This window comes from Dermacentor variabilis, chromosome 7, assembly GCF_050947875.1.
Source record: "Dermacentor variabilis isolate Ectoservices chromosome 7, ASM5094787v1, whole genome shotgun sequence".
NCBI classification, from domain to species: Eukaryota; Metazoa; Arthropoda; class Arachnida; order Ixodida; family Ixodidae; genus Dermacentor; species Dermacentor variabilis.
Window position 1 is genome coordinate 137,973,351 of NC_134574.1, and position 25,290 is coordinate 137,998,640.

General features: G+C 50.2%; 1 protein-coding gene across 1 annotated transcript; it reads left to right on the plus strand.

Annotated features, from left to right (window-relative positions):
* Positions 1 to 377: 377 nt before the first annotated feature.
* On the plus strand, positions 378 to 17,934 carry LOC142587169 (uncharacterized). The gene is made up of 3 exons (XM_075698056.1): positions 378 to 729; positions 12,963 to 13,965; positions 17,753 to 17,934. Exons 1-3 carry the CDS (start codon positions 405 to 407, stop codon positions 17,922 to 17,924), a joined length of 1,500 nt encoding a protein of 499 aa, XP_075554171.1. The 5' UTR covers positions 378 to 404; the 3' UTR covers positions 17,925 to 17,934.
* The last annotated feature ends 7,356 nt before the right edge of the window (positions 17,935 to 25,290 follow it).

The window sequence follows — 25,290 nt, forward strand, 5'->3', positions numbered from 1 at the left end:
CAGCCTGAAAAACTACAACAGCTTCCAAATGACATCCCTGTGTTTGTACGGACAAATTCTCTGAGTGCCTTCCCTTTCTCGAACTTTCATCCTTTCCCCATCCACCTGTGCAGCTGGAATAGCCAACCGGACAGTTAATCCCGTTAACTTCTCTGTTTTTAATCTCCTAGTCTCTCTCCCTCCCTCCCTCTTGACCTGGCTGTCGCCGTCAACGTTTAGCCATCTGAGCTGAATTAACATATTTTTTCCCCTTCCTCCAGGAGAAAGAAATTATGAACATTCTGATTCTTTTGTGAGCAAGGGTGGCTGAAGATAAGCGGGGAAACGCTACGCTCTACAAACAGCTCTCTTTCGACATCTCTGTTTTTCAGTCACCACCAGCTCGTACACCATTCGTTTTAATCATGGCGGCCTCACTCCGGGCTCCCTCCCTCATCTTCCTGGGTACCTGCTGCTGCTGGACGCTGGCGTCCGGCGGCTCCTCCGCCATGGTGGGCCTCCTGGCAACGTCCCGGTCTCTGAGCCCGGGCTCGCGGCACAGTAACTACACCGGAAGCGGCACCCCCGCCAAAGTGGGCGTCTCTTCCGCCTCCTGGAGCCTCCCCATAACCAGCAGCTTCCTGCCGTCGTCGGCGCCGCCCTACTCGACGACCGCGTCGCCGTCCAGCTACCTCAAGAATCACGCGACGAGTTACTCGTTGCCCTCGGTCCACGCTGGAAGCAAGAACCGTGAGTTATAACACAAGAACTCTGGCCAATTACCGCCTGGTCGGTGCACACAGTAAAATATTATTCTACCCTTAAGGGTGTGCACGGTTTTTTTGTTTGTTTGTTTGAATGCTTTATTTAGACAATAGATTGTCTAGGATGTAGGGGCTAAAGGCAGATGCAACTGCCTGACAAAGGCCCCTTTACCCGTACACAGTTGCGGAATAGTTGATTACCCCATAGTTGTCCCTTAGTTGCGGAATTGTTGATTTCGGCCTTGCATGCCAGCTTACTCTTTACGGTGTCCGTCAAACCACAGCTGGCTTAAATATTAATTTGAAGGGTTAAACGCCCCGAAGGTACAGACTACCTGTGTATGTGGAGAGATAAGAAAAGCTAATCAAAGGGTTCGTGGGAAAATGAACATTTCTATTGGTCAGCAGTGGCCGAAAGAGGGAACCCTCAGCGTGGAAGCAACGTTTCCACACACACAAAAAAGGACTTATTCGCGTGAGTCGCCTTTTCGATGCACTGGCTACACACCGTGTATTGTTTTGTCGGCCCTATGGCTGACCATATTTGGAGAAGCAGGGTACCACAGAAAGTATATTGCCTCGAGGGACAAAGTGGCGCTGCGATGCCGTTGTACGTATGTACGTTGTACGTATTCATGTGAAGCGTCTCAGGTCTGTCAGCATAGGAGGTCGCTTGCTAAAACCGAATCTAACGAAAACTTGTAAAGCCATTATCGCTTACATATTTGCAACCGTACTACCCACGCGCCTTACTTTGGTATCGTAGTGTGTAGAGGAAAGAAGTCATTACTCGATCATGCAGGGGATTTTACGTACCAAAACCACTTTCTGATTATGAGGCACGCCGTAGTGGAGGACTCCGGAAATTTAGTCTACCTGGGGTTCTTTAACGTACACCTAAATCTAAGTACACGGGTGTTTTCGCATTCCGCCCCCATCGAAATGCAGCCGCCGTGGCCGGGATTCGATCCCGCGACCTCGTGCTCAGCAGCCCTACACCACATGCATGTATCGCGTGCACAGATGGCACACTTATCGCGCCAAGCATGACGCAATAAGAGCTAAATTCAGCCTCTCGCAGTCGCTCGGCGTTCAGAGAGGCATAGATCAGCAGTACGCTTGTCGATCCAAGCGGGAGTGGTCGCTTAGACAGAGAGAGAGCTCTGCTATGGTAGGTATTGTCTGGTTTGTTAGGCCTAAATCGCGCTCTACGCGCCTTACAACTTCCACACCAACGCCCAACGCCACACCCACACCTGCACACACACACTGCGGAGGGACGTCATCACAGCCAGCGTCTTCCGTCACCACGCCCAGGGGGCGCCACATATACAACCCTCCCTGTGGATGGATGTCCTCACAGTATGATCCATCGAACTCAAATTTGTGCTCATCAAGAGATATATAAGGCTTACAAGAGTGCAATTTGTTGCGGATCTCTGATGGCTGATCGGCCATGAAGCCTTTCACGTCCCACGCGTACATGGGGCCCAGAAATGGCGCGAGCAGTCTCGAGGCATCAAGACAGAGGGATGCTGATTCGCGCCCACCACCCTTTGACCACGTTGGGTCCACCAGGATTAGTGAACGAGCACGATTGGAAGATTAGACCGCACACAGGGTTCCCACTAGCTGTATCATAAGTTGAGCATGTAAGCTTCGTGAACGCGTGAATAAAATGCCACATCGTGCATTTGTTTGCGTCATTTCTGTACCCACAGTGCATAAGCCCCGTTGCTGTGCCGTCACAAGGCCGCACCGCGTAAGAACAGCAAGGCATTCAGCGGCGCAACCGGTGGAAATGCTTCGCCTGCTGATGGGGGCGAAATGCGAAAACACCCGTGTGCTTAGATTTAGGTGCACGTTAAAGAACCCCAGGTAGTCGAAATTTCCGGAGTCTCCCCCTCCCCCGTACGGCGTGCCTCGTTATCAGATCGTGATTTTGGCAAGCGAAACGCCATACCTATTTTTTTTTCTTTGTCTAGCACTGCTGTTAAACGAGCTGCTCGAGCAGAGGCTCAACACTGCCGCTTCTGAGAGCACCCTGTCGTTGAGAGTAAAATTCTTTGTCACAATCAGTTTTGAACTTCTTAAGTGAGACTGGTTTAGACGATCGCCTCTAGAAGCTGTGAGACGTGCAGTCAGTGCGAAATGTGTTTGCGCAAAAACGTTTTGTGACAAGATTACTTTTTGTATGGACAAGATTACTCTTACGTGTATTGCGTCTACAGTGCGCATCCGCATATTGGACAACGCGTATGTAGTATCTCATTGTACCATAACATAATCACCCGCCACCTACCTTTCCCTGTATTTCCCACTTCCCCTTTCCCCAGTGAGGAGTAGCAGGCTAGAGACACGCTCTCCAGGCCGACCTCTCCTCCTTTCTCTTCATTAAAATCTACTCCTCCTCCTCCTTTGCCACAATACATCGCGAATTCAAAACGCCTAAACAGCTGCGGTCAAAATTCGCATTAGGGAGTATTGTAATCGTGGGTGACATTTTTTTCGCCCCCTTCCAACAATAACCATGATACGATCCGAAAATTCTTAAAGCGCGTTGTAATGCGTTAAACTACACAAAGAGAGGTTTGTTGACGTGTCTTCTCACATATGTCAAATCACCTTGTACACTTTGCCTAATACAGAAAACAATCAAAACAACATAAATGATATGTACAATGTACTAAACGTAGCACAGGGTGACAATGTTATTGATAGTTATACATGGAGAGATGCAGTAGCATGTGTACGCACGTGACACTTTCCGGCGCACCGTCAATTTCCGCTAGCTTGGTACGATCGATGTACTACAGAATTACAACCGATATTTTCCTGACGTCACTACAACTTTATACATACGTGACAACTAGGTGTTGCAACTCTTTAAGTTTAATCTTTACCCACAACGTAAGTTCATTCTGATTTGTTCCATTACTTTTAGATCCTCCACTTGGCGCAAGTGCTGTGTTGAACTTACTGAAGATCGTTTTTAATACCTTTGTAGGAAACGCGCAAGAAACGGTGTAAATTTGCGCTGTAGGCAAGATGGCTTCGGACTATAAATTAAGCAAACTATCAGACATATTTCTATAGCTCTCTCGAGAAGAAACTGAAAGGTCCACTTTCTGAGTTGTTTATTATTCAACGCGCGGGACGAAAGAAGGTGTAGTAGGGTTCCTGAAGTTCGACCATGCCCATGGAGTTGGACGCGATCAGGATGTTTCATTTGTCTGTGAAGCCACCAATGAATATTGGGACGGGATTTGGATCTCACTTTTCGGGTGAGAGAAATGATAGGTTCAAATTATAATCCGGAGCCATCATGCCCCAGCTCATGTTTACACAGCACTTTGCTTGCTTTCTTACAAAGTCATGTTGAAAGAAACATCAGCTAGCTTAATATGGCACTTGCGCCAGGCAGAGGGCCTAGAACAAGGAAAAGCCTACAGTCGGTTTAGCGAGTTCGCAACATTTCAGAATGCTATTGCAGGGTTACAGCAAGGTTCTCGTCCTGGTGGAATTGTGCCATGATTGTGACTCAGTGTTCGTATCTTCTCTTGTCGAAATAAACTTTCCTAAACACATACACCACAGACCAGTTATACTTGAAGTTTGCTTCCCTGCCTTCTCATCAGTAAAACATCGGCGTCTCGACATCCGCGTTCTACACGACGCGCGCCCGCGCTCTTATTTGTCAAGAGTCTGGCGCGCCTCTCTTTCTAGATCTGACCCAGAGTCATGGGACGCGCTCAAGGTGCAGTGGCGTCCGCATTGTTCAGTTGAAGGACGTGCAGCACTCAGACGACGCACGTCAGAAGAACTGGCGGATACTGCCACGAAGCTCCGTATTGCCCTTCGGGTCAACCAACTGACTCCGCTGATGCGGTCATGGCAGCGTGAGTTACGGAGGCGTTTCCAACGCCTCGTCGCAGCGTCGTCTTTGTCAGCTGCTGCTTCGCGATGCAGGCGTAATCCGTGTGCACACCCTGAAGTTCTGCGCTTTGCAAGAAGCTCGCTCTTTAGACAGTCGAATGCTTTCGGTTCTGCGGCCCCAAGATCACTTCCTGTGACGTCGCCTCCCGCGCGTGATTATTCGCTCTTTGCAACGCATTCTGAAAACATGGCGCGAACGACTATGCAAATAGATCCTGGTTCTCGAGGATCTCATACAATGCTTAGTGAGCTGCCTCAGGTTCCACCTGAGGTAGCTGACCGTCCTTGTGCACGACCATCAGCTGATGAAGCGAAGGCAGCATTATCTTTCATGAAGCGTGGCTCGGCCCCGGAGCCGGACGAATTGCAAGCCCGTTGAGTTTTACCTAACGTTCTGGGAAGATATTGGTGCCGCTTTCGTATCTGTTATCAGCCGGTGCTTTGAGAACTTTGAATTCCCGGCAGGTTTTCGCGACGGCCGTATTGTGCTGATACCTAAGCACGATCCATCATCAGTTTGTCCAGATGAATGGAGGTCAATCAAGCTTCTCAACGTTGACTACAAAACCTTCACAGTTGTCACTCGAAGCTTGGGAAGCCTGATGCCTTCATTAACAGGACACCATCGGGCATGCACGGTCCCTGGCAGAGAGATACACAGTCTCTCGTTCGTTATGCGTGACATAATGTTGTACACGCTGGCCAGGTCAGCACAGGTTTCCTGGTTTCACTAGATCAAGGCATTCGATTGCCTTGAACATAGCTACATATTTAATGTAATGACCTCGTCCGGCTTTTGGTCAAATTTTGTTGAACTTATTAGGAATGCCTCTTCAATAAAATATCCGAAGTACATTATTTCTTGATGTTCGTAAAGGTGCACCATTTCCCGTTACTCGTGGTGTTCGTCAGGGGTGACCTCTATCCCCAGTAGTCTTTGTGCTCGGCCTTGAGCCATCTCTGCGCTCAGTACTGAGAGACCCTTACGTGTCTGGTCTCCCACTGCCTGGTAGCGGTGTTGTGATGGTGACAGCCTTCGCCGATGACATCACATTGTATCTCAGCAATGAAGACAGCCTATCCCGTAACCTTCGAATTTTCACTGAGTAGGAAAATACTTCAGGTGCGGCGCCAAATGTTTCAAAATCGTTATTTCTTCTTTGATTCCCCACAGTCCCTTTTTCCGTCTTCAGGAGAGCGCTTCTATACGTATTTCTATACGTATTATATACGTGTTCTATACGTACTCAAGATGTTCAAGGGTATGATTTACCCCTATAAGAAAGAAGGTACTCAGCATAGTCGGTATCTTTCGGCCGTGTGTTATAAGTTTGTCACGTTGTAAGGCCACCATTATGGGTTACTAGGTCCTTGCAGTCCCTTCTTGGTTCCTTCTTCTGGTCGGGCAGTACAGAACTGGTCTGTCACGCGGAGCTTCGGCAACCACGCTCTCGCGGTGGGTTCGCGTTGCCATCCGTGTCTTCCGCTACCGGCTGCTTGCCCTGCGATTTCTGCTCCTTCTGTTACAGCGTGATCAGTGTACTGCACGTGAACTCGCCTGCTATTTCCTCGGCACAAAGATTCGCTACATGTTACCGGGCGTACACTTAAATCACGGACCACAAATGTTAAACGCACCTGCGTTTTACTCCCCGGTCATGGCATTTTATCGCCACGTTCAACAGGTATGTCCTGATGCAGACGTTCTTGAAAGCCGTGTTGTGGATACAACGTAAGCCTTACTGCTTCCTCTATAGTTCCCCCAGCGGGCCGCGCACGCTCCAATAATGTGTCGTGGGGTGCGATAACGGCGTCATTTCTGCCTGGCCACCTGCGCGACTTCATGTGGCGTCTAGAGTGGCCAGTGCTCCCAACGCGTGACATACTAGAGCGGTAGGGCATAGTCCCATCTTCGCTGTGTCCCAATTGCCCCCTTCAAGAATCCGACAAGCATGTGCTGCTGCAATGCATTGTTGCTAGGGTATTTTAAAGGGCTGTGCACGCTGGTTTCCGTGGCCTTAAAGTTAACCGCTTTAGTACATCTGGTCGCTGCTCACGTGACCGCTTTGCGCGACCTTTAATTGCTCCGGGGGCCTTTTGTCTGTGGACTAACCGGTGCGAGGCAGTTGCCGCGGGACATCGTCGCCGCGCTCTGTTTTCACTTCTAGAGATGCTCTACTTTGAGATACTGTCATTTCTGTCAGAGGAGTTGATCTTCCTTGGGGAATACTTCCTTCAACAGTGGTCACGCCGTTTCCTGTCAGTGGCTGATGGACATGGCTTATTTTCAACCAGCCTGGTTCTTGTAGCCATGTCATCAAAAGTATTCACTGAATTTACATGTATGTAGGTGCCCGTGAATTCTGCGTGCTCTCGTATGCATGACCATCTTTGCATACACACATCTATTAGCATCGCTACAAAACTATGTAAAGTGACACCATCATTGTACATAACCATAGTGTATACTGTATATATTGAACATTTCGTGTAATGTGACAAGTAGTTTATGTGTAACTGAGTTTCCGCGGGTCAGTCTGGTTATATGTTAGTGAGCGTGGACTGCTTCTTTCAAAATGTGCCTTATAGACAATGCTTCGTACTTTGTATATGTTATCATCCTGGTGGAATTGTGCCGTGATTGTGACTCAGTGTTCGTATCGCCTCTTGTTTAAATAAACTTTTTCTAAACACTGTAGAAAACAACCTTGGCACTTCGTATCCGGAGTTAATGACATCGAGACTTGGCGTAGACGCGTTGCGCAAAGTTCGGATTGGAAATCTACAACCAGAATATCGTCCTTTTGTACAACGGTCATTCTTCGAAACGGCTAATTTCCTAAACGTGTCACAGCCATCGTTAGATATGAGTTTCGAACTCCTATTTTCGCGGTTGTTTGCACTGGAGCTTAGCTGTAATGTTCAAGACCCTTCATTATCGCATTCTGGCTCTTTTTTGCTACGTCTTTAGTAAAGCTAAATCTACCAGGGAGCGTTCTTCGTGGCCCATGTGACCACAGAAGAGGTTCCCGCAACACTGTCAGCGACGAACAAAGAGATCAGCGCCCGAACCTGATGCATTAGTGGCAAGATTTTGTGCTCTTCGTATGTTGAGATACTCGGGGAATATGTAACAGCACTTGCTAACTTGTTATTCGTTGAATGTGTAACAGCGTTGCCCTTTAAGGAAGGCGGCATCGTTCTTGTTCGAAAACTTTGTTCCCCACATGTCAACCCTAATTTGAGGCGTCCAATAATAATTGTTAATACAGACTGTATAATGTCGGTACTGTAGAGTACCGACAAGTTAAGTTATGCTATAATATATATAGACGGCAAAGGTGCTTTTTTTTTGGGGGGGGGGGCATTTATTAAGACCGTACCAAACAACTGTTGTACCAAGGCGAATTATATTCACATCGCTCTCTCTCGCTTTTTTTAGCTTTTCATTGCCTTGGCCTCACAGTCGCATTCATTAATAACATAAAATATTTGTACTAGAAAATCACTAGTGAATTGACTTTAAATGGTGAAATTTGTTTTAAATTTCACATCACCCCTTGTGTGCGGCAGGGATACACTTTTGTCTCCATCCCTTGTTTATTTTGTCACTTGACCTTCTACGTGCAATAGCTTCATGCTCCATCACAAGGGGGTTTTCCTATAACTGGACGGGGCACTTAATATTTCTCATCTGCTTGTTCCTTCGCAACTCCTGCAGTTTTGCACATTTTTTATGCGAAGCATATTACTAGAGCTCAACCCAGCTCCTCAGGCGCGGCGGTGTCGCCTTCAAGGCTGACCACGTGACACCGTGACGTCACGACAGGGGATAAACGGGGCTCCAACTCGCGCCGTTGCTCGCGGCGTCATATAAACAGCTGCGCTTGTTTCTAGGTGGCTATGGCTCAACTCTTGCAAGATTGGGCTGGGTGGGAATCGAACCAGGGTCTCCGGAGTGTGAGACGGAGACGCTACCACTGAGCCACGAGTACGATGCTTCAAAGCGGTACAAAAGCGCCTCTAGTGAATGCGGTGTTGCCTTAGAAACGAGCTGTTTCTAAGGCTAGGCGTGCGTCGCTTGCTCAGGCGCACATTTCGTTGCCGCGCCGAACGCTGCGTTACTCGACGCTCACCGCGTCCAATGCGGGGCGCGTAGTCGCTGCGCCGTAGCTCATTGTCTTACACCCCTTGGCGGGTCGACGGGAACGCTATCGCGTTCCACTCTTGAAGGCGAAGCAGAGTAACGCATGAGTTGTTTCTTCGTCTAGCCGAACCAAATATAGCCAAGCAACAGCAGTTCATTAGGCTAAACAGTGGTTCAACAACTAAAATAAAGGCTAGTATGCTTCGCATCCTGGGCTTAACCTTAGCTAAGCCACAGCCATTTTTTTTAGTTTTCAACGACTATAGAGCTGTCTCAGTTGTCTTGTTCAATTTATTTAAGAGTTTAGCTTTGTGTTTTGGTGCTTTCCGTGATACACTCCCAGGAGAACTCCCGTTTGCTGACAGTGTGAAAATTCGTGGTATTATATTTGAACCAACCGGCGTATCACCTCGAGTTTGGAATGAGACCCTTCCACGTGACAAAAAGAGATTTTCGGCATATAACGAAACTGAACTAAGCATAAACAAAACTTTTCGTGGGTGAAACACGTGCGGCAACTTGCGCGTTTTATGTCGCGTGAATTTCTGTCCTGCATAGAAAATTTGTTGTTAATTTGGTCTCTTTAACAGGTATATCCTTAAGGTACGGGAAACCAGCCCTCGTTTTATAGTGCAGTCTTTGTTTTAGAGCGCAGCCCTTGTTTTAGAGCGCAGCCCTTGTTTTAGAGCGCAGCCCTTGCTTTAGAGCGCAGCCCTTGCTTTAGAGCGCAGCCCTTGCTTTAGAGCGCAGCCCTTGCTTTAGAGCGCAGCCCTTGCTTTAGAGCGCAGCCCTTGCTTTAGAGCGCAGCCCTTGCTTTAGAGCGCAGCCCTTGCTTTAGAGCGCAGCCCTTGCTTTAGAGCGCAGCCCTTGTTTTAGAGCCCAGCCCATTGTTTCAGAGCGCAGTTCTTGTTTTAGAGCGCAGCCATTGCTTCAGAGCGCAGCCATTGCTTTAGAGCGCAGCTCGTTTTAGAGCGCAGTCCTTTGTTTTAGAGCCCAGCCCTTGTTTTAGAGCCCAGCCCTTTGTTTTAGGGCGCAGCCCTTTGTTTTAGAGCGCAGCCCTTGTTTTAGAGCGCAGCCCTCGCTTTAGAGCGCAGCCCTTGCTTTAGAGCGCAGCCGTTGGTTTAGAGCGCAGCCGTTGGTTTAGAGCGCAGCCGTTGGTTTAGAGCGCAGCCCTTGCTTTACAGCGCAGCCCTTGCTTTAGAGCGCAGCCCTTGCTTTAGAGCGCAGCCGTTGGTTTAGAGCGCAGCCGTTGGTTTAGAGCGCAGCCCTTGTTTTAGAGCGCAGTCCTTTGTTTTAGAGCCCAGCCCTTGTTTTAGAGCCCAGCCCTTGTTTTAGAGCCCAGCCCTTGTTTTAGAGCCCAGCCCTTGTTTTAGAGCCCAGCCCTTGTTTTAGAGCGCAGCCCTTGTTTTAGAGCGCAGCCCTTGCTTTAGAGCGCAGCCCTTGTTTTAGAGCGCAGCCGTTGGTTTAGAGCGCAGCCCTTGTTTTAGAGCGCAGTCCTTGTTTTAGAGCGCAGCCCTTTGTTTTAGAGCCCAGCCCTTGTTTTAGAGCCCAGCCCTTGTTTTAGAGCCCAGCCCTTGTTTTAGAGCCCAGCCCTTGTTTTAGAGCGCAGCCCTTGTTTTAGAGCGCAGCCCTTGCTTTAGAGCGCAGCCCTTGCTTTAGAGCGCAGCCCTTGCTTTAGAGTGCAGCTCGTTTTAGAGCGCAGTCCTTTGTTTTAGAGCCCAGCCCTTGTTTTAGAGCCCAGCCCTTGTTTTAGAGCCCAGCCCTTGTTTTAGAGCCCAGCCCTTGTTTTAGCGCCCAGCCCTTGTTTTAGAGCCCAGCCCTTGTTTTAGAGCGCAGCCATTGTTTTAGAGCTCAGCTCTTGTTTCAGAGCTCAGCTCTTGTTTCAGAGCGCAGCTCTTGTTTTAGAGCGCAGCTCTTGTTTTAGAGCGCAGCCCTTGTTTTAGATCGCAGCCCTTGTTTTAGAGCGCAGCCCTTGTTTTAGAGCGCAGCCCTTGTAGTAGAGCGCAGCCCTTGTTGTAGAGCGCAACCCTTGTTGTAGAGCGCAGCCCTTGTTGTAGAGCGCAGCCCTTGTTTTAGAGCGCAGCCCTTGTTTTAGAGCGCAGCCCTTGCTTTAGAGCGCAGCTCGTTTTAGAGCGCAGCCGTTGGTTTAGAGCGCAGTCCTTTGTTTTAAAGCCCAGCCCTTGTTTTAGAGCCCAGCCCTTCGTTTTAGAGCCCAGCCCTTCGTTTTAGAGCGCAGCCATTGTTTTAGAGCTCAGCTCTTGTTTTAGAGCTCAGCTCTTGTTTTAGAGCGCAGCTCTTGTTTTAGAGCGCAGCTCTTGTTTTAGAGCGCAGCCCTTGTTTTAGAGCGCAGCCCTTGTTTTAGAGCGCAGCCCTTGTTTTAGAGCGCAGCCCTTGTTTTAGAGCGCAGCCGTTGGTTTAGAGCGCAGCCGTTGGTTTAGAGCCCAGCCCTTGTATTAGAGCCCAGCCCTTTGTTTTAGAGCCCAGCCCTTTGTTTTAGAGCCCAGCCCTTTGTTTTAGAGCCCAGCCCTTGTTTTAGAGCGCAGCCATTGTTTTAGAGCTCAGCTCTTGTTTCAGAGCGCAGCTCTTGTTTTAGAGCGCAGCCCTTGTTTTAGAGCGCAGCCCTTGTTTTAGAGCGCAGCCCTTGTTGTAGAGCGCAGCCCTTGTAGAGCGCAGCCCTTGTTTTAGAGCGCAGCCGTTGGTTTAGAGCGCAGCCCTTGTTTTAGAGCGCAGCCCTTGTTTTAGAGCGCAGCCGTTGGTTTAGAGCGCAGCCGTTGGTTTAGAGCGCAGCCGTTGGTTTAGAGCGCAACCGTTGGTTTAGAGCCCAGCCCTTGTTTTAGAGCCCAGCCCTTTGTTTTAGAGCCCAGCCCTTTGTTTTAGAGCCCAGCCCTTGTTTTAGAGCGCAGCCATTGTTTTAGAGCTCAGCTCTTGTTTCAGAGCGCAGCTCTTGTTTTAGAGCGCAGCCCTTGTTTTAGAGCGCAGCCCTTGTTTTAGAGCGCAGCCCTTGTTTTAGAGCGCAGCCCTTGTTGTAGAGCGCAGCCCTTGTAGAGCGCAGCCCTTGTTTTAGAGCGCAGCCGTTGGTTTAGAGCGCAGTCCTTTGTTTTAAAGCCCAGCCCTTGTTTTAGAGCCCAGCCCTTGTTTTAGAGCCCAGCCCTTGTTTTAGAGCCCAGCCCTTGTTTTAGAGCCCAGCCCTTGTTTTAGAGCGCAGCCATTGTTTTAGAGCGCAGCCATCGTTTTAGAGCTCAGCTCTTGTTTTAGAGCGCAGCTCTTGTTTTAGAGCGCAGCCCTTGTTTTGGAGCGCAGCCCTTGTTTTAGAGCGCAGCCCTTGTTTTAGAGCGCAGCCCTTGTTTTAGAGCGCAGCCCTTGTTTTAGAGCGCAGCCCTTGCTTTAGAGCGCAGCTCGTTTAGGAGCGCAGCCGCTGGTTTAGAGCGCAGCCGTTGGTTTAGAGCGCAGTCCTTTGTTTTAGAGCCCATCCCTTGTTTTAGAGCCCATCCCTTGTTTTAGAGCCCAGCCCTTGTTTTAGAGCCCAGCCCTTTGTTTTAGAGCCCAGCCCTTTGTTTTAGAGCCCAGCCCTTTGTTTTAGAGCGCAGCCATTGTTTTAGAGCGCAGCCATTGTTTTAGAGCTCAGCCCTTGTTTTAGAGCGCAGCCCTTGTTTTAGAGCGCAGCCATTAGGCGCCCGTTCTTGCGTATAGGGCGTCGGCGTTCCCGGCGTAACTGAGCGAACGAGCGGAGCAGGTGAAAGAGCAAACGCGGAGCGCAGCGGGGGATGAAAAAGGCGGCGAGACCAATGGGAGCACGACTCATGAAGTTCCATTCACTCAATTATTTGATGAATCGTAGCAATGCATGCGCCTCATTGTAAGCCTGCGACGCGTGGGGCCATAAATGCATCCTAGCCTGAAGCACATGCTCGACTTGATATATGTGACGCCTGTCAGCGCCGAAGTTAACGCAATGAGCGTTTCGGGAACGTTCACGCCAGGCGCCATTTAGACCAAATCAAGCATGGGCTTCGAGTTAACATGCATTTCTGAATACTTCATAGTCACTTTCGCTTTACCTCATTAAGGCCCACTTGTAGAGAGATCATGATGTATAACATCCGTACAATTCCCCTTCCCCCACACTTTACTTACAGCAGCGCACAAGTTGACCTCTGCAAACTTAGTCTACACCGGCTCGCCGAGCAGCCACGCCGCCTACGCCGCCGCCGCTTACTACGCCACCTCCTCGACGTCTACGACGACCACTACGACGACGACGCCGCGACCGTTTTCGTACAACCTGCCGTACAGCCCCATCGACTACTACTTCGACAAGAACATGGCAGGTGGCGGCAAGGCGGCGGCATTCAAGCACGGGGCGACTTCGACGTCATCCTTCAAGCAGCCGTCCGGCGGTGGCGGCGGCTACTACACCACCGACGACTACGAGGACGAAGACGACGACGCGGAGGAAGCCCGCAGGGACCGGTACCTGACCAGGAACGACGCGCTCAAGGTGGACTACGACTCGGCCGAAACGTCGCCGCCCACGTACGTCAAGACAAAGTACGGCTACACCTCGCGAAACCCGCTGCTGATGGCCAGCGAGAGTTCGAAGGTCTCGTCGGGTCTTCACCGCGGAGACGCCGACAAGGGCGCTGGCACCTCTGGCGGCAGTGGAGGAGGCAGCCGGCTGGGAGACAAGGACGTCGGAGACAAGGCGTACGCGACGGCGTCCAGCGACCACTACGACTACAAGGGGGGCTTCGTGGCGGCCGACTACGCGGACGACTTCGGCTTCCCGGACCTGGACCACCACCTGCCGTACCTGCACCGGCGCAAGCATCACAGCGGCAAGGGGCCACTGGCGCTGCTCCTGGGTCTGCTGCCGCTGGGGCTGCTCATGGCGGCGCTGGTTCCCAGCGTCATCAACCTTCCGGTGGCCGCGGTCGGCGCCGTGGGCCCGGCGGGAAGGAGGCGCAGGGAAGCCGCGGGGCCGACATACCGGAACCCGATCCTCGACTCCATCGCCAAGTTCGGCGTGACCAGCCTCGAAGACCCTCACTGCCTGCAGCGCATCTTCTGCGAGGTGACGGCGCAGGGCAGGGCGCCGGGCTCCCTGCCGGTCCAGAAGGTCTTCTACACGCTCTCCACACTGTGAGTGCACGGGGCAAAATGGGAGGATTGACAGATCGACAGCTCCTTCTTCATTCGGTGGATGGTGGTGCAGGGCCGTTCTTAGTTGGTGGAGCGATTTGTCTGGTTAATTCCGATAACGAAGGAGGCTCTAGCCTATTAAATAGGTGCCGGGTTCCCAGCACCTTACAACCTTCTTAGAGGGACAAGCGGCTCCTAGCCGCACGAAACAGAGCGATAACAGGTCTGTGATGCCCTTAGATGTCCGGGGCCGCATGCGCGCTACACTGAAGGAAGCAGCGTGTCTTTATCCCTGTCTGAAAAGACTGGGTAACCCGTGGAACTTCTTTCGTGATTGGGATAGGGGCTTGCAGTTGTTACCCTTGAACGAGGAATTCCCAGTAAGCGCGAGTCATAAGATCACGTTGATTACGTCCCTGCCCTTTGTACACACCGCCCGTCGCTACTACTGATTGAATGATTTAGTGAGGTCTTCGAACCGATGTCCGGCGCGGCCTTTCGGTTGCGCCGGTCTGTTGGAATGATGACCAAACTTGGATCATTTAGAGGAAGTACAAGTCGCACCTGGCCTTCACCTCCTATATAGCAAACAGTCTGAGTGCTCTGAACCATGACGTCATGCGGAAAGGCTGATGGCCCTTACGTTTTAATTGAGGAGGGCACCGCATGCATTTTTTTTTCAAGAAACGCAGTTTTCAAATGGCACGCAACCGCCTTTCTGGGTGACGTCACAGTCGGAGCGACCGCATTCGAATGCCTAGTAATGATTTCGAAGATTGCGCGTGACGTGGTATTGACGTCGCCTAGAAAGCAAGACAGCCCATACATCTAAAACGGTACACCGCTAACGCTTGACGCGTGAACACCTTGTTCCTTTTTTACAAAGCATGGATGGTACGTGTGTAGTTAGAGCGTCATTCTTCGCGGATATGACGATGTTTCACGTGGCGTGTGAGTCAGGAAGTTATACGGGACGTATTGGCGAATGAAACTATCCAGCTAAATATATTCTACGCATAATATCTTTCTTTTTAAGGCGGACAGGTCAGCACGCCGGCTAGGCCGGGCTGAACGAGCGTGTCGCAGTAATTGTTTTAAAGCGCTGGACAAGATGACTGCTTGGCGAGGAATTGCAGAAAGACAATCCCCTCGTGATGACGTGAAGTGACGTCAGAACTGCTAACAACAATGTGTGAACGGCTGAAAGCTGGCCATTTTACGCTAACGCCGCCGTTACGTCTTCGCTGAAGTCAAGAAGCGATAGTGATTTATGTTCTACATGCGATTCCAGTTTCGAAAGTGTTATATCTGTCTTACCGGAAATGTACTTACAAACACGTACTCTATGACGTCACAGTAAACCTGTTTAGATTGGCTAGGGCGATAAACCTTGCTCTTGCCTCATCGAAAGTCTGCTTGTTAGTTTCTTCGCGACGCTCGGTGCTCAGGCCGAGTTTGTCTCGGATGTTTCAACCAGCGTCATCAGGACACAACAGTTTGTATATGCTGTTGCAACTAAGTGTCGCCAAGAATTTTTAAAAGTAATACGGACGATTGGACGGCGATCACTGTATGTTGATGGGCGTTGCCAATGGCAGTCACAGTGTACTTTTTTTCCATTGTGCACTGATGATTATAAAATTAAGTCTAATCAGCTAAACTATTTAATGAATGAGTCTAGTCAGCGCAAAAGGTGCGAAGGTTGCCGAAATATGACCGACAACAACCTTTAAAGCAACATAGGTTTTGTGCGGCCATTTTTTTTTCTTCTTCGACGAAAAAAGGAAAAGCTGCAAATTTTTTTTAACAAGGTCACGTGTCAACGCGTCAGCGCGCCATGGATTAAGGCGTTCTTCGAACGCAAACCTTGTCAAATACGAGCCTATGTTAAGGAGCGGCCATGCTTTTTGCCCTACGGGCAAACAGCTTTCGGCGCCCACCTTAGGTGCTTATGAAACGTGATGTCCTGGTTCTGAAGGTGCGTAATTAAAATGCACAGTTTCAGTTTATTCGTAAGAAGAAAAAAAAGTTATAAGATGCGTCTTTACAGACGAGGATCCCGCAGAGTATAGTGATACCCAAAACGGGACCCTCGGGTTAGAAATTACAACAAAATGGGTAAATGCTAAAGGTCAGCGACACAGCAGCACCCGTCAGCAGACTTAACAAATGAAAGAGAACACACGAAAAGTAAATGCTAAAAAAAAAGTAATCAAACAACGCTAATCGCTATACTGCAGTACAGTATACAAGTATAAGAAACAATGGATGTGACTAAAAGTGTACAGCTTTTTAGACTTAGACAAACAAACAGAGATATTAAGAACAAACAAAGAAGGAACTACTGGCGTACGTAGCGTAAGAAAAAAAAAAGAGAGAAGAAAAAAAGAACACGGACGCGATTTACGTTAAGTGCGCGCTGATATGGCTGGCGCGCGGACGCCTGGTAACATCGCATATTCTTAAATATCGCGCAGGCTTTCTTTTTTTTCTCTGAAATAAAGGCCGACAGAAAACCTTGAGGTTGCTTGAAATTCCGTTACGGGCCACTTTTCGACATTTTACCTGTTAAGGAAGGTAGTCGTAAGTTAGCTAAACTTAAACCAGCGCTCGTTTCGCGATCTTCTTCTTCGTCCCTCGTGCTAGCACAGTTTTGCTGGCGACCATGAATCCGATCCCAACTAGCCCAATGCGCTGTCACAGTTCAACTTGATTATCAGCGCACGATGCAAAAGATGCTCATGACCAGCATGAGCAGCTCCCATTAAGACACAGTGTGTGCGCCGTTCGCGTATAGCACTCCTCCATTAAATATATATATATATATATATATCTTTTAATGGAGGAGTGCTTTACGCACCCGCGGGACCATCTGCACACACACACACACACACACACACACACACACACACACACACACACACACACACACACACACACACACACACACACACATATATATATATATATATATATATATATATATATATATATATATATAGGCAATATTTTGTTGTGACATCTGCCGATAATGCGCGACTGATATTGTAGCTATAAGGGCACTATGCTTATAACGTGCTCATAAAAATACTTTTACGCTACCAAGAGAAAAGTGATTGGGGCTGCATTATAAATAACCATTCTAGGACATCAAGATACTCCTTCGCAAGTAAAAAAAGACGCAATAAGGTTAGCAGGGTGGCGACTACTCCTTTCGGTTCCCGCCGCATGTCGCCGTAATACGCCGTAGATTTTTATGGTGTCTGCTCTGGCCTAGTTCATTTTTTTAATCGGCAAAGCTGGACTCGATTGCGTTCTAACGGAACAAAAGACTGAACGTATGGCAAGTTTCGAGAACGTTTACTGAAACCCCAGTGGCAAAAATACGAAAGAAATCACTTCAAAATCTGTGACGTCACACCAACGGACGGGCGTCGGAGTTTATGCGCGAAATTTAAATCAAGAATAAATTCACTGACATTAATTTCTTCATGTAATAGTCAACTTATTACCGCAATATGTTAACGAAAATGTTGTTTTGATAGAATACGCGTTATTAGTTATAAATTATTTGATGTTTTGCTTTAGTGCTCCTTTATTGTGAAGCGCTATGGCCGATTAGGCTTCTGATCCTGCGCAATAAGTGAGCAAAGTTTCTTGCGTTCTCACGTGGCTCCTGACTGCATGCGCGTATGTACTTCACAGGATGAAAAAAATAAAATAAGAACACGGCGCTTTCAAACGAGCCAGCCGTCAACTCACTATGTATGTACAATCCTCCTTCCAGAGTCAACGACCTCTGGGCCGAGAGGCTGGGCCTCAAGGCCCTGTTCGGCGCAGTCAAGAAAGGACAGTGCGAGGTGTTCCGGTGTAAAGCGGCAAAACCGACCAAGCAGGGAAAGCGCAGGAGCAGCAAGTCGAAAAACAAGAGCGGCGCGAAGAAGGCTTCCAAGGAATAAAAACGTGTGGTTTAAGACTTACCCTGGGAGTTGAGTTCACTTAAGGCGCCCCCGGCGCAGCTACGGCGGACTATGAATTACTCGCGTGTACACACACGGCTCGATTGTCGGGGGCGGCGCGATCCCGCTTGTATACGTAGAGCACGATGGATCTTCCACATCCATCGTCCCAGCAGCCGCATGTCAATGAACAATACCCCCGTGAGTAATACCCCGAAAGTTGGGGGGGGGGGAATCTTCAAGGAAGATAAACTGAACAGAACAAAGCGAATCGATATAACCGCTAGCTCTCCGCTGTTCGAGAGGCAAGGTCATCGAAGGTGTCCTTTCACGAGTCCCTATCGTGAAGCGTAGCTTGTGTTACGTGACCATCCCCGAACCGCGTCTAAAAAATGCTCTCCCCCTCTCATGTATGTGGTGGCTAGAAAGCACGTAGGAAGGAAAGATCTAGGAGAGAGAGCATTGCGAAACCCGATTGAAGCCACGCGAGTCGGCCCAACACGTGATGGTCACGTCAGGGTTCGCGGTAGGTTTGATTGCTACCGCTCTGCAATCAAAGGCACGGCGAGTCAGTTGTACGAATCGTGTTATGTACGAGCCCTATGGCCACGGCAGAGCAGCCGAACGATTGCGCATCGATCAAAAAAAAAAAAAAAGATTACCGGGAACCGATTATTATCGGCCAATGCGCAGAGACTCCGAGGCCACGTGTTGGGCCGACTGCATGACGTAATGCTCATTCCCTCCATGCTAGAATTGAGCAGCGTGACGGCCGTGAGCGAGGAGATGCACACTCCTGCACAAACTTGCAATGAAACATGGCGGCAATCTGTTTTTGGTGGCACTGCGTGCGACGGGTGTGCGTTCGGCAGTACCACTGGTGCTGGCTAGCTTTTCATCACGATATAACCAACTCCGCTTCAAAGGGGCCTTGACAGACTTTTTTTAAACATAAGAAAACGTTGCCGATCTGTAAACGATGCTCCTGTGAACACGCTAGCGAGATGTTGTAGCAGACGATTCACGATCTCGTGTCAAAAAGTGAAAAAATCGCTTGCTCTCTCTCCTTCGCAATGCGAGTCGTGCAGTTACGTCGCAAGCAGAGAAGTCCACCAACAGTTATTGGCTGATTTCGCGATCACGAGAACATTCCCAGTAATACTATAATTGCTCATTTTGATATCTAAAAATTAAGAACCACACGTCTGAAATCTCAAAAACAAAAGAAACACGCATTTCATCTTTGCACTTGCGGTCTACACGTGCCAGTTGCGCGTAGCATGTGTCTGCTGAGCGTGGGCTCAGAGAGTGCACCGCGGCCCCCACGAGGTGCCATGGCGAGTCCTCTTATTGGCGAGACGAATCAGTGCAGGCGACAACCGCCTGTACTGATTGGCCTCTGCGAGTGACGTAGCTCCAGGCACCCGAGCGCTCATCACGTGTCGAGAGTGCGCCGCATATTCCTGAACCGGAAGCAGTGTCGCAAAGGAAAAACACAAAAGTGCACAACTCCTGGGCGGGGCCTTGCCCTTTTGCCAAATGTCCTGTGCAGAGCTACTGTATAGGTTCCTATAGTGGGTCTAAAAGACATGTTTTTAGCCGCAATTGAACACTCACAAAAGAAAGACACATAAAGAAGACACATGTCTTTCTTTTGTGAGTGTTCAATTGCGGCTAAAAACATGTCTTTTAGCAAGCACCAACTAGGCCAACAAGCAGTTCTGTTGCAACGTATAGTGGGTCTATTGAGCCTTTTCGCGGCGATCCCGTGGGCGCTGCCATCTTTGATCACGTGGTGACGCGTCCATTGCTTGCCTTAACTGCCTCCGTGTTTACAATGGGTGTGTATGACGCCGGCGACTATTAGCAAACCTCTGTTTCGGGAGATATTGACATTGGCAAGCAGGCACGTGACATCGGCGACTACATCGCCGGAACGCAGTGGAGACCTCGACGTCCTTCGCGTTTGGCGTCGCGCCAGGAAACTACCTGTCACAGCAGGGCCTGCCAGTCCGGTGCCGGTCCGTATAAGCCCCTGTTTGGAAAAGTAAAAGCAGCAACAGATGGAGGTGCGGTTGCTGTACGTCGAAATGATGAACGTCCTCCGCCGCCGACCTTCAAGGTCTATTTCGCCGACGCAGCAACGACACGTCGCCATCCCTACGAAGCCTGGAAGCCAGGAATACGTCGACGAAAGACGACCTGACGACGCCACGTACCAGTCACAGGTCAACGCGACGCAGCCCTGATCCGAAGCAAAGATCTAACTGCAACGGAAGACAAAGAACCACCAACCTCGACGTGCTCCTCGACGGCGACGAAGTCACAGAGCTTGTAGAAACTGGAGCCGACTACTCCGTCATCAGTGGCTTATTCGCCGCCAAGTTGAAGAAAGTCAAGACCAAGGTTACTAGACTAGTCTAGTAACGTTGGTCAAGACTGCGTGGGACGACACTCAAATTCGGAGAGCTGGAGGAAACCTCCTAACTGCACTGCAAGAATTAGAGTTCGTGACCGGACCTACCCTGCGACGTTCGTTGTCCTCCAACAGTGCTCGCGAAACGTAATTCTCCGCATGGACTTCGGACCAACACGGGGTAATAATCTCCCTGAGGTCGAAGTCGATAACGCTGTCCACAGACCAAGCGATACCGACGGAGAGGCCTTCCAGTCAGCGTGCCTTGAGTGTACTTGAGGACCAAGTCAGCATCCCGCGTCGGTCCAGCATTGTCATTTCAGTCGGCAGCGAAACACCGGCAGACGAAAAGGCGTCATCGAGAGCGACCAGCGTTTACTGCTCGACTGTGAAATTTACGTCGAAAAAACAAATAAATTACGTGGTTTTACATGCCAAAACCACTTTCTGATTATGAGGCACGCCTTAGTGGAGGACTGCGGAAATTTCGACCACCTGGGGTTCTTTAACGTGCAGCTAAATCTAAGTGCACGGGTGTTTTCGCATTTCGCCCCCATCGAAATGCGGCCACAGTGGCCGGGATTCGATCCCGCGACCTCGTGCTCAGCAGCCCACGTCGCAAAAGGGAACGCTCGACTGCACGGAGGGAAAGTGAAAGTGATGCTTGCAAACTTCAGCCAGGAGTTAAAGCACATCAACAAAGGCACGATGATCGCATACATCGAGGAAATTGCGGAAACCAGCAATGCGTTTGTCCTCTCGGATTCTACCGCATCTACCTCGATGACCATAGTTCCCGAACCAGACTTCGACATAAATCCAAGCCTCCCCATTAGTAAGCAGCAACAGCTCAGAAGTCTTGTCCGGCGATACACAGACATGCTCCTCGACGTCATCGAGGATTCGCCAAACACCAGCTGTAAAGAAGCGCATAATTACCGAAGAGCGAGCTCGACTGCTCCGACAGAGTTTAGCGCCTTACCGAGTTTCGACGCAAGAACGTGAAGTTATAAGGCAGCAAGTCGAAGAAATGCTGCGCGACGACATCATACAGCCGTGGAAGAGCCTCTGGGCATCTCCTCTAGTCTTGGTGAAGAAAAAGGACGGAACCCTATGTTTCTGCATCGATTATCGTCGACTGGAGAAGATCCCGAAGAAGGACGTATACCGCCTCCCACGGATAGACGCCGCATTGGATCGGCCCTGCAACGCTAAATACTTCTCGTCGATGGATCTGAAGACTGGCTACTGGCAAATAGAAATCGACGAGTGAGATCGCGAAAATACCGCCTTCATCACGCCAGACGGCCTCTATAAGTTCAAGGTCATGGAATTCGGACTGTGCCCGCCCCCTGCAACGCTCCAGCGCGTGATGGAGACGTTAGAAGGATTGAAGTGGCAGACCTCTCTTGTTCACTTGGGTGACGTCGTCGTCTTCGTCGGAAGTTTCGACGATCACCTTAGACGGCTTGCGACAGTACTAGAGGCCATCAAGTCATCAGTGCTCTCTATGAAGCCGGAAAAGTGCCGCTTCGCTTACGATGCGCTTCTGTTCCTGGGCCACGTCATCAGCAAATCTGGAGTCCGTCGCAACCCGCAAAAGACAGCTGCCATCGCAAAGTTTCAGCGGCCCATCGACAAGAAGGAAGTGCGTGGATTCCTTGGCATGTTTGCCGACTACAGGCGCTTTGTGAAGGACTTTTCACGCATCGCTGAGCCACTGACACATCTAACAAAATGTGATGTCGACTTCAAGTGGGAAACGCCGCAAGAGGGCGCATTTCAAGAACTCAAATGACGCATGCAGTCGCAGCGATACTTGTGCACTTCGACGAAGCAACCGATACAGAAATCCACACTGCCGCCAGTAGCCTAGGCCTCGGTGCTGTTCCAGTCCAGCGGAAAGACGGAGTTGAACGGGTGACAGCTTACCGAAGCCGGTAGCTCTCGAAAGCGGAAGGCAATTATTCTACGACCGAAAAGGAATGCCTCGCCATCATTTGGGCTACAGCGAGATTCCCCCTTACCTATATGGCAGGGCGTTCAAAGTCGTAAGCGACCATCGCGTGTTGTGTTGGCTATCGAATGTAACGGATCCTTCAGCACGCCTGGCGCTATGGAGCCTCAGACTGCAGGAATATGACATCACTGTAATCAACAAGTCCGGACGAAAACACTCTGATACCGACTGCCTGTATCGCGCTCCCGTGGACCAGCCGCCCAAAGATGAACAAGACGAGGACGCCTTTCTAGGAACAATAAGTGCAGACAACTTTGCCGAGCAGCAGCCAGCGGACCCGGACCTCAGAAGCCTTGCTGAGCACTTGCAAGGCAAGACCGACTTTGTCCCGAGGGTATTTAGGCACGGATTGTCTTCGTTTTTCTTACTAAACGACGTCCTGGTGAAGAACTTTTCGCGAGCCCGAGCAAACTACCTTCTCGTTGTGCCCAAAGCACTCCGGTCAGAAGTGCTGCATGCCCTGCACGACGATAAGACAGCCGGGCACCTCGCAAAAAGAGAAGTACCATTGGCCGCGCCTGACCGTCGACGTCGCCCGTTAAGTTAGGACATGTTGAGACTGCCAGCGACGCAAGACACCGCCGACAAGGCCGGCGGGATTACTAAATCCGATCGAGCCTCCTTGCCTTCCGTTCCAGCAGATCGGGGTGAATTTGTTGGGGCCCTTTCCGACGTCAACATCTGGGAACAAGTGGATCGTCGTGGCTACTAATTAACTTACCCGCTACGGCGAAACGAAAGCTCTGCCTAAAGCTAGGGCGGGCGAAGTCGCTAAATCCTTCGTCGAGAACATCCTGCTGCGACATGGTGCCCCAGAAGTCCTCCTCACCGACAGAGGAACGGACTTCACTGCAGAGCTCACCCAAATCATTTTGCAATGCAGCCAGACAAGCCTCAGGAGGACAACTGCCCACCACCCCCATACGAGTGATCTTACGTAGCGGTTGAACAAGAACCTCGCAGAGATGCTTGCAATGCGCGTCGACGTCGAGCAGAACACGTGGGTTGCCGTCCTGCCGTACGTAACCTTCGCTTACAACACGGCGGTGCAAGAAACAACGCAGGTTGCGCCGTTCATTCTGGCTTACGGCAGGTACCCTACGATGACTCTCGACGCCATGTTGCCGCACGTCACTGACGAAGAGAACCTCGACGTCTCCGCCTATCTCCAGCGCGTCGGAGAAGCCCGAGAGCTTCCCCGCCTGCGCAGCAAGAACCAGCAGAGGACCGACAGCCGACAATACAAACTTCGACGACGATACGTGGAATACGAATCCCGGCGAGCGTGTTTGGGTATGGACTCCGATACGCCAACAGGTACTTAGCGAGAAACTGTTACGACACTATTTCGAGTCCTACAAGAACATCCGATGTACTGGCGCACTGGACTACGAGGTCGTGCTAGACGGCATTTCGCAATCACAGCGGCGCCGCGCACGACTCATCCACGTGGTGCATCTTAAGCCTTTCTACGCCCGAAGACGAACTTAAGGACTTCGTTTCCTCGTCATTTTTACTTTATTATGCGTGGTTTTGTTTTCGCTTGCATGTTTGTAGCATCGGGACGATGTTTTTGTAAGGGGCCCGGAGGGTAACTGACACGTGGAATTTTTTCATCTTTCTCGGGTGACCGAGTTTTACCGTCTAACAAATCTTACCACTCGGCGAAAAAAAAAATTATGGGGTTTTACGTGCCAAAACAATGACCTGATTATGAGGCAAGCCGTAGTACCTGCGGTTCTTTAAGGTGCACCTAAATTTAAGCACACCGGTGCACCCCCATCGGAATGCGGCTGCCGTGGCTGGCATTCGATTCCGTTACCTCGTGCTTAGCAGCCGGGTATCGCTCAGCGCAGGACGCGCCTGCATGTATCGGAAGTTTCTCGAATGTTATCGATTGTTCTATCCGCTGTGTGTTGTCAGTGAACCCTGTGTAATCTGATTGCATGCATGCGCGACGCGAATTGTGCAGTACTTTCTGGAAGAAACGCGGGCGCCAGCGATTACTCTGGATCATTCGAGGATTCATATATGAAATCCGACGCGCTTGAACCGCAGATAAGATTTTCGACGATCGCCGACTGTGTTCGCCGCTATCGTTGTGATTTGAGTGTAGCCTGTTTTTCCGGGCACAGGTTCACCCAATAAAGAGTTCGTTTCGCCATTTACAGTTCTGCTGCTGTGTTCCTGACCGTCACTACCGCGTGACAATATCGTCGACGGTGACTGGGTGGATGACACGAAGTTTCAGTGAACATGTTTTTCAGTGAACACGCAAAATAGCTTTCGGAGCTGATTAAGCTATACGTACAAACGGCGCGAGCAGCGTATACATGGTGCTTGTTCTAAAAGCGGGGCTAAACATATATTCCAAGTTATCCAAACTTTCCGCTCATGAATCAGGCTTAGAGTGCTTTGCTCTTAGTTCTCGGCTACCATATTGAAGCAGCGGCCTGTAACATTTCCGACTCAGTAAATTGCCTTGGTGCGGTCCCACTATCTGATTACTTCTGCCTAATGGCTCGCAGGTGTGTGTGCTCAGTTCCGATAGAGTTATTCTTGCTCAGTGGCGTAGCTAGGTCGTCTGGCGCCCGGGGCCCATAGGCCTTCTGTCCCCCTCCCCCGGGTGTAGTCGAGGAAGGCGAGGATATCGACACTTTCCGGGTGTCTTCAGACATATATGACTCCCCCCCCCCCCCCCTGGCCCCTTGTACCCGGGGCCTACGCCGCCCCCCCGTTGTTACGCCACTGTTCTTGCTGCTTACAAGGCTTGAAACGTACCCGTTTTGTGCATTGTAATACCTTGTAGCAAAGATGTGTTATCGCTAGTGACTCGCTTACTCTCGTGGACCGTCACGAAGCATTCGACCATTCGTGTGCTATCCGTGTAGTCCGTCATTTATTGTGCGTAAGTACATGGTGCGCATATA